The sequence below is a fragment of the Etheostoma cragini genome, chromosome 11 (assembly GCF_013103735.1).
Source record: "Etheostoma cragini isolate CJK2018 chromosome 11, CSU_Ecrag_1.0, whole genome shotgun sequence".
NCBI lineage: Eukaryota > Metazoa > Chordata > Actinopteri > Perciformes > Percidae > Etheostoma > Etheostoma cragini.
In genome coordinates, this window is record NC_048417.1 from 17,436,320 (window position 1) to 17,445,477 (window position 9,158).

A 9,158-nucleotide genomic window follows, 5' to 3' on the forward strand; every position below is an offset into this window, starting at 1 on the left:
ACCCAGTTCCAAACCTCACCTATCTACAGGTGGGTAAACATAGAATAATTTATCATCATAGACAGACAAACAAAACATTTTTTTTTCTTTTATGTGCCCTGAACCCAATGTTCTCATAGCATTTCATAGACCAAAGCGAACATGAAACGAAACTCTTGTAGTTGATGTTTTGCACTAAATCCCATACAATCAGTGTGTGAAAATGTAACCTTTTTTTCTCCCTAATTTCCCCCCTTTTCATTGTCAGATGGGCAAACTCTTAGACATGCTTTGGCCACTTGTAATGGAAGACCCAGACTCACAAATAACTGCTCCATCTCTGGAGGCCTTTGCTAATCTTGCTCCTGTCCTGGAGCAGGTGATGACTGGGAAGGCAGACCAAGACACATGGGACATGTAAGTATAATTACCTCTTGGAAAAAAGAAAAAAAAACATTCATCACTTTTTTTCTTTTTTTTACTAATAAAAACAGACATTCAGTTGCATCTGTGATTGCCCTAAACCCAATGCTATTTGTGTTTTCACAGGCTTGAAAAGACATTAGAGGCCCTACTGTCAGTCCTCAAAGGAACAGAGCTGTTGGAAAGTGACCCATCTGTTGTCACACTGTTTGAGAAAATCATAGGAAGTATAGTGAGCAACATACAAGCACAGAATGGTGAGGACGATACTGATAACCTACGTTCAGTATATGTGAAATATTAAACAGATGTCCCATTTTGGTTATGGTTATGCTTGGCAAAGCACACATTTTTACACCATGATGTATATCTTAAATATACCTGAAACAGCTGTTGTAAGGTGTCTCCTGTACCGTTTCATAAATACAACATATTTTCTTATATATACCTAGCCTTATTGTAAAGATATTCCTGTTGGTCAAACCCTCTGTCTTTTCCTTCTCCCAGGGATGATTCTAAGCCTTCAGATGCCTGTGGTGACCCTGATGAGAGAAATTGCACTGTCTGTGAACACCAGTCATTTTAACCTGTCTGAGTTCTTGGAAGGAATGCAGCTTGCCATTGAACGCACAGTGCAAGCAGCTGAGCAGGTTAGGCTGCCACGGTTTCCCCTGAATTAGCCTTTGGATATACTGTTTTGCTGTGCATGAATGTCTCTTGTTCCAGTCATTTGCACGCACCTTTTTGTGTGCATGTTTGGATGCGTGAGAGAGAGGCTTAGGTGGGGGTTTAGCTATTGTACCAATGCATACATCTTCATGCATTTTTTCAATTAACAATACCTATCTGTCATCTTGACGGCACACCTAGTTTTTTAGAAATTTCAAACACTTGATTGAGGAATGTTTTTCTTTAGTTCCTGTCCTTTCCACCTGCCTGCATAGCCACATGTTTATTTACACTTTCTGAAGGCTTTTTGCAGACAATGTCATCTTCATACCAGGACACAAAACAAAGTAGTTTTTGTGCAGATACATTGTGTATGCATATACAGTATGTGTGAGTGTGTGTGTACTTGGTATGTCAGTCTGTGATAAGCATGATAAGTCTGTGATAATACCTGTGTGAGACGTCTTCCCTTTTCTTTGCTTCTCTGTAAACTGCACAAACAGAGAGATTGTTATATTCCCCTAGTGCCTTTGCCTTTGTCCCCCCTGACACTTTGTTCTATTTCCATGTCTGTCATGCAAACTGAACCGGTTTTCTCTGAACAATACATATGAAACACAATAAGATGTTGACATTGTTTCCTCTAGGCTAACGGCACATTGGAGTGCAGTAAAGTTCTCAAGGAATGGGAGCCGGTAAGGGAGGCAGCGGGGTTAAGCTATGCTACCATGGCCATGTGGTGCAACATCAGCTTGCGGCCTGTTTTAGAGGCCTTTGCTGCTGCCCAGACCGTCTACGCTCACATGAACATAAGTGTAAGTAGATGCATTGAAGCTATTAGGAACTTTTATAAAAGCTAATTTGATAGAACAATATTACATTACATTCATACATACATATTACATTCTGAATTTGTTTCCAAAGCCAGAATGAAATATAAAAATATGTGCCAAAAAGTATTCAACTACATATAACAGTTTCACCACTGGGTGGCAGTGTTGACACACAGAAAAAGCTGCTACATTACTAACAGTCCATCTCTGCATTTTTTCTTCTTCTGTACAGCACATTGGTGTGGGACCAATGCCTGTGAGCACCACAGCTGCCAGGATTGTCATGGCTGTAGAATCTCTCTACCAAGTCAACATTAACAGCACCCTTGTGATCGAGCAGCTCAGCAGCTCTTACTTCAGCCAGCTCTCTCAGCTTGCAGGCCAGCCTCTGAGCCCTGAGGCACAGCTTTACTGGTATAAGCAGCTCCAAGACGTGCAGTGGCAAAACAGGTGACTATTTACAGCTATACTAAGATGATGTCATTGCTAAATATGTGCCTTTTACTGCGGTCATGACTTAGGTTGCTTAAAGAGAAATCCATCATAAAGCACTTTGAAACAGTTGTTTGTAGTGAATCTGGCATCCCAGATTCAGGTAATTATTAAATGAGTATGAACGAAACATCACATCAGATTAACCTTGTAGGCTCTCAGAACCTACCTGTGCAAAAAATGCCCCACAGTTAACAGTTTTCACCAATAGAGGCCTAAGTAGAGACATTAGACACTCCCACTGTAGCCACAGGCAGGACGGTGATGCAATCATATCAAAATATAGTGCAGCCACCATATAAACCCAGTGAATGCAACAGTCTGATCAAATTAAACAGTATCTTGTTTATTTATTTGACCATGGAATTTTTCTGTACATTTCCATTGAATTTTCATTAAAGAGTCCTGATTACACAGACCCATAGACACAGACTCACTTATACATGGACTCATCTCTCCATTTGTTGTTACAACATTTTCACAATGCACCACTCAGGCCATTGCGATTCATATCTAATCAAACCAGGAATTGTGATCACATTTGCATTTAACTTGATTCATTTAATGCAACTCTGCTTGAAAACAGGCAGCTCTGCACGATAGCAGCTTAACTATGATTCAGCTAGCTGAGACATCCTCCTAAAATTGATTTCCCTTTATACGCCAGCTGCAATAATGAGCCGGGCATAGTGATAAGGATCACATTTTGCATATCACAGGGAATCCATCAGGTCTGACTACATAATTTATAGATCATTGATCACAGCGGAAAGATTCCACAGTCTATCATCAACGATGAAATGGGGAAACTATGTGAATACTTACAAAGCAAGATTATGAAGAAATAGTACTTCTGTTCAAAGCTAAGAAATTAGAATTCTTTGGTATCACTGTGTTCAATGGTTTGTGTTGCATAAAAGAAGTAGGCAAGAATTAGCCCTTAGTCCATTGTCCATAGAAGTGCTTTGGGTCTTCCAATCGTCACATTTTTTCCAATTCATATTGATATTTCTTTTTACATGAGACTATATCTGTAGAATGAACTTGACATTTGTTGAATTTCTCCCCTTTTTAGTTTGTCTTCCTTCAAAAATCTCTCAGATGAGCTGGTAAGCGTGGCCCCATTCATCCAGCCTTACATTGAAGCAATACAGGAAACACTGAGCCACATCCTCAAAAATTACCATCTCATTCAAGTCAACAACTCGTCCCGGGACCTCTTTGGAGAAGCAGCAATGATCTTCTTATCCTCGGCAAACATCAAGTCAAACAACATCTACCCCACTATGGAGGGATTTTTTTCTAGACTCAATGAAACATCTCTTACCGACATGATGAGGGAAGCTGTCAAAGTGGTGATTAACATGAATTTATTTGAGAGTGAGCCTATGCTTTCCCAAGCCTTGGAGCAATTTCTGGCATCCAACGACTCAAGCATGATTGTGCAGAAGGTGGCCAAGATGTCTGCATGGATGGCCTCCACTCAAGCGTCCGGACTGGATCTAATGACTCAGGCTCTGCCCCAAATCTACGACATCCTCAGGCCTCTGTTGTCTGTTCTGACCCAGATGAGCATGGACATGCCAGCAAACATGGAGCTTTTTAAAGACCTCACTGGAAACATAATTGCAATCCTGAAACAATTTGTAATCACCAGTGGTCTTCTTCCTCCTATGGACTACCATCCGAGTGTGTTTCAGCCGGAAATGGCAGGCGGTAACCATACGACAAGGATCAGAAACAGACGCGAGGCCATGTTCATGCCAGCAAGGGACCCCATGGATGACTTCATAGACATGTTCTACATTGACTACCCTAGCATGTATAAAGCCATCTCTGTTCCTGCTACCACAACACAAATAATGGAGACAGTCAATGTGTTCTTTGCCAATCCTGATTTGAGGGTTGTGGTGAAGGGAGCTACAAGCGACATGCCGTGGGGCTTAAATACATCTCGGGAAGAGACCATTGATGCTGCCCTTGGGGCACTCTCCTTCTTCACTCTCCCTGGCACGTTTCAGATGTAAGTCTTATGTGCACCTTCCCAAATATGATTCTAAGAATAAGAAATAACTTTTTGCCTTTTTGTTATGTTGATTTAGTAATGTTGCTCAGTTGGCCACTAATTCATAAATGGACTGTGTTTAATCTACACCAGGGAATCTATGGATCTCCTGACGAATGCTGTCGGCATGCTTCCCGATGGCTTTCCATTCTCCTCTCTGCTTAAAAATATCACCAGAGCACTTGCCGGTGAATCTGAAGGTAACTTACTGGTTCAGATCTTCTGTCAGTATGGACAGTTAGAGACTTTCTTTCTTTCAAGGGCAGCTTTATAATGAGAAGTGCACTCATTAGTCAAATGGAGAATCCTCAAATGAATGATGCTTTATCCTTTTTAGTTTCTCCAAACAACTTTAGCTACTGAATCCTCAGTGAATCCCCTCCCACACATGCTTAATTGTTGCAGTAATGCAGAGCTCACTCTGATGCTGCAGATTGTGTTTACATACAGTACCTCCTGTGACAGTACGTACGTATGAGTGCCGGCTGCCAGCCTGTGCCATTAAAAAGTCAAACAGCATGGAAGAGTGCCAGCCCGTTTTGTCTGTCCTTCATGGCTATTACAGGACCATAGGAAGACAATAAAACATTTTTTTAATGCTGTTGTTAATGTATACATGATTATAGCGCGTCATAATTAATTCTGTAAATATGAGGAAGAAGGCTTCACATCAGCTTAGCCTGAGTTCCCAAAGAGCCTGAGGCCATATGGCCCTTCTCCAGCAGAAAGCCACTCAGCACCTTTTTAAATCTCATTAGCAAAGTAGAATTCAATCACTTATCCTGTCCGCCCTCGCTAAACGTTTCCCCTCGCACTCGCACAAGTGGACATCTATGACCTCCTTTTAATTGCCGTTGGTGCTTGTGTGATAATGTTTTTAGTGTATAGAATCACTTTGTAATCAGCTGCAGCAGCTTCACTTCTCCCTAACCCCACTCATATTCTTCACAATAACACACCAAGAGTGAACTGTTGTATTGTAAAGGCCTCTATGTGTTGAGCATCCTGATATTAAATATCACCATTGTCTAAATTTGGCCTAATTAAATATTCTATCATCACGTCTTGCACCTGAGGTGGTGCCTTTCTTTGGGCTCTGTCAGATGTGTTTTAATGCACGACAGCATCTAGTACTGCTGGCCCTTCTGGCCCCATCAGTCCTGCACAGAGCTTCACTTTAAGCAGATCATTTGCAGATCGCTGGCTGACGATGCTGCTCCGTAATATTCTGAGTCGTAATGAAACCCAGTGGGATGTCTTTTCCCTTTCCTGTCCCACATTCCTGTCTAACTCTAATGACCTCAGTCTTGTCATCATTTTTTACCCCTCCGGTTCACTCTCTGCCTCCCTTCACAGAGAACCTGATGCTCATGCAAGAGATCATCCAAACAGCTGCTGAGCTCCTCCAGATCAACCTGACGGACCCTCAATTCACAGAGCATTTTGGCCACCTGGGATTCAAGGTCTCTGCATTAACCCTGCCGTTTTCCATCAAAACAGAATGACTGAAACTACTATATGGGTTCATTAAGCGTTCTAATAGGCACAGTTATTATTAGAATTTAATTTAATATTGTAGAACTTAACATGACATACATGTGGCCAGGTGTGTGCCTGTGATAAAAGAGTCTCAGCAGTGTTATTAGGTTGGTCATGCTATGTTGTGGTTGTGAAACTGTGTTGCTTGAAAGTGGTCAAACTGGATTAAAATATAGCATCAACATGAACATGAATAGCCCACATAAAAAACAACACCACTAATTAGACTTTGATTACAGTTCGAACTAAATGGGTTTTTGTAGGTAAACAGAGCTATGTTTTGGGATTAAATACTAAAAAGCTGCTAATTGTTGCCTGTGCCAAAAGAGCTACATAAATCACAAGTATTCAATGCTTTGCTCAGACCTGAAGGGACAGTCTGAAACACAGAATCATCAAAAGAAAAACCCATCAAATTCTGTAGTTGGAATGGAGTTCTTCAAGTCACAGTAAGATAGATTTATTACACACTCTAGCCCTAGTCTTGCCTATCCAGACCTACACTCCACAGTTCTTTGGAGGAAGGTCTGGCTAGTCCACACAGCATTCCAGGAGGTAGAAAAACGTGCTCTTCTCTAAACCAATCATAATCGTCTTTGGCGCCAGACTCAATGGTGGTGCCTCTGCAAAATAGCACTGGGAAGCAACTTCTTTTTTTGAAACGTTTACGTTCAAAAGTTGTTTTAGTCGTGCAACAGAAAATTCAGATTGGACCGATAGCCTAGGTAGCTGTCTGGATTTACCCTGCAGAGATCTGAGGAGCAGTTACCCGTAGTCTTCATTTAGGAACTGGAGTTTAGAATGCCAACACAAGGAAAGTGGACGGTGACAGACATGAGGCACATCTGGCTAAACCTCTGGCGGCACCGGAACAATTTCGTAAATGAAATATAATCAACATAGACTACTCTAGCCATATCCCTAAAGTCCCAAAATAGTTAAATATTCCTGCTCCAGAGTGGGCAGCAAAGTATCTCCAACCAATCTTTGCTGCATATGTTTGTTCTTGAGGTTTGACCAGAAGCTTACTTGATGCTGCTTATGTGACTTATTCATTGTAGGTGTGCACCTTGGAGAAAACAGAGTCTGTGCGTCTGCTGATGTCGGTCCTCTCCGTTGAGCCTGGTCAGCTGTGTAACACTATTCTACCCAGCCTGCAGATGTTAGTTGAGACTCTGATGATGAACGGGACTTCTCTGCCCGATGCCATATTCCAGACTGTCATCGGAGAGCCTAAAACCTTCGATGTCCACTCAGACTGGTACATCACTGTCTTCCTTCCTAAAAGTTTTTCTTTCAAGAGTTTTCACTGCGATGAGCAGCAATTTGTAAAGAGAGTGCTGCTCCCACAATCGTCTACATATTTACCTCTTTCATCACTTCTGTATCATTCGATAAATAATATCACAGATTGGTCTGGACTGTTCCACCTTTCAGGATTTGAGAGTATTATAGTCTGCAAAGTCAGACAGTTACTGAACTGAACTGAAGTTTCACCTCAGCCCTTTTAGCCCGCAGGATGCCTGGCAGCATTTGTATTTTAATTTAAATTAAGGCAAAGTTTCCTCTTAAGAAATATTTTTTTGTATTTCTTGATTTAAGTGCCTTTATACGTTGTGTCTGTGTGTGTGTGTTTACAGGTCCTCTGTGCTGAGTCAAAGTTTAGGCTTTAACATCAGCATGCTGAGCTCTTTCAACATCAACATCACCTCCCCAGGTAAGGCCTTTCTCTAAATAGACATTTTACATTTCTGCACCACTATTACACAGTTTTCATAGTAGACCCTACATTTCTGCGTTTCACGCCACACGTATTGGACTTCTCGCTGCTGATTTTGTTGTTCTGTTTATAACTTTTTGGCTGGCTTGTTATGAATAAGGAAAAGAATGAACACATTTGACAGAAGAAGAGTTTATATTCAAAACTGTATACACATTACACATTTGCAAATATTAAATATGTATCAATTTTTGGAGAAAAACAGAAATTACTTAGGATCCAAAAAGTGAGTTTTGTTCCTTCCAAAATTTGGATTAAGGGCTGTGGTCACTTTTGCATTAAAGGGGCGATGCCTGGTGTACTGTCAGTAGAAAAAGGGAGATCACAAATCTTGTTTCCATAGCAACAGACTGCTTATTTCAGCTCACCTGTTGCTCGCTTGTGTCTGGTGTCACTGCTTTGTTCGTAGCTGGACTAATTAACAATAATAACTTACTACAGTGGCAATTTCTTCACTGTTACTTTGTCCAGGATTGTTGCTCTAGTAACTATTAAACCAGTGCTTCCTTTGTTGTGATTGGCTAACTGAGAAAACCATTGTCATTCAGCACTGTACTCTTTCAGCTTCAGAAGGTGTCCTCTCTGCCAAAACAAAAGCCAGATATGGCTCTTTTCAAAGAATGTTTTTTCATTAAATAGGTATTGGCAATTGGTAATAAAAAAAAGACAGCTATATCTGAACAGCAGTACCACCTACTTTAAGAATTTAATGAAAAATGCAACTCATTGCAAAAATAATTCAGTTTTTTAGAGTTTCCTCCATTTCTTCCAAGTGAAACTACATATAATGGTTCAATATAAAACAACAAAAACATTACATTGTATCAATGTTATAATAAAAAAATAAACTTTTCAACTTGCTTTTCTCCTCCTATATCTCTTTATTTCCCAGGAGTGGTGACGGTCGGTGAGATGCTGAGGAATAAGACAGCCTTCCTTGTGGATGTTCAGCAACACAGTCATTTTGATCCAGCGACTCTCCTCCTCTTGATGAACACCACGCTGCCAAACAGCAACTTAGAGGTGAGCCAGGGACATCCTCAGTATGTATCCACATTCGATATGAAAGGTTAAGATAAACCTTTATTGATCCCCACAGGGGAAATTCGGTTGTTACAGACAGCAATGGTACGGATAAATAGAGAAAGTAAAAGATTAAATATTAAAACTCGAATTTAAAAAAACTAAACTAAAATAAGATTAGTAAAACTATACAAGAACACAAGGAGACCAATACTGCAAGGTAAAGTGACAGTTGTGTGGTTAAAGTGACAGTCGTGGGCGTGCAGGTAGCTCAGCTGGTAGAGCCTGAGCCTGAGGTTTTACTCCTCAACACAGCGCTCGAGGAATTGACTCTGACCTGCGGCCCTTTGCTGCA

The 9,158-nt window shown here is 40.9% G+C and overlaps 1 protein-coding gene across 1 annotated transcript in view; it reads left to right on the forward strand.

Annotated features, from left to right (window-relative positions):
- The window catches only part of abca12 (ATP-binding cassette, sub-family A (ABC1), member 12), a 65,716-nt gene that overhangs the window by 21,660 nt on the left and 34,898 nt on the right, over nt 1-9,158 (forward strand). Inside the window, exons 22-32 of the mRNA XM_034885265.1 lie at nt 248-396; nt 529-659; nt 910-1,052; nt 1,719-1,886; nt 2,137-2,354; nt 3,472-4,419; nt 4,555-4,661; nt 5,818-5,924; nt 7,062-7,261; nt 7,641-7,717; nt 8,673-8,803. Of these exons, the coding sequence (XP_034741156.1) occupies nt 248-396; nt 529-659; nt 910-1,052; nt 1,719-1,886; nt 2,137-2,354; nt 3,472-4,419; nt 4,555-4,661; nt 5,818-5,924; nt 7,062-7,261; nt 7,641-7,717; nt 8,673-8,803 (2,379 nt within the window). The remainder of the gene's footprint in view (nt 1-247; nt 397-528; nt 660-909; nt 1,053-1,718; nt 1,887-2,136; nt 2,355-3,471; nt 4,420-4,554; nt 4,662-5,817; nt 5,925-7,061; nt 7,262-7,640; nt 7,718-8,672; nt 8,804-9,158) is intronic.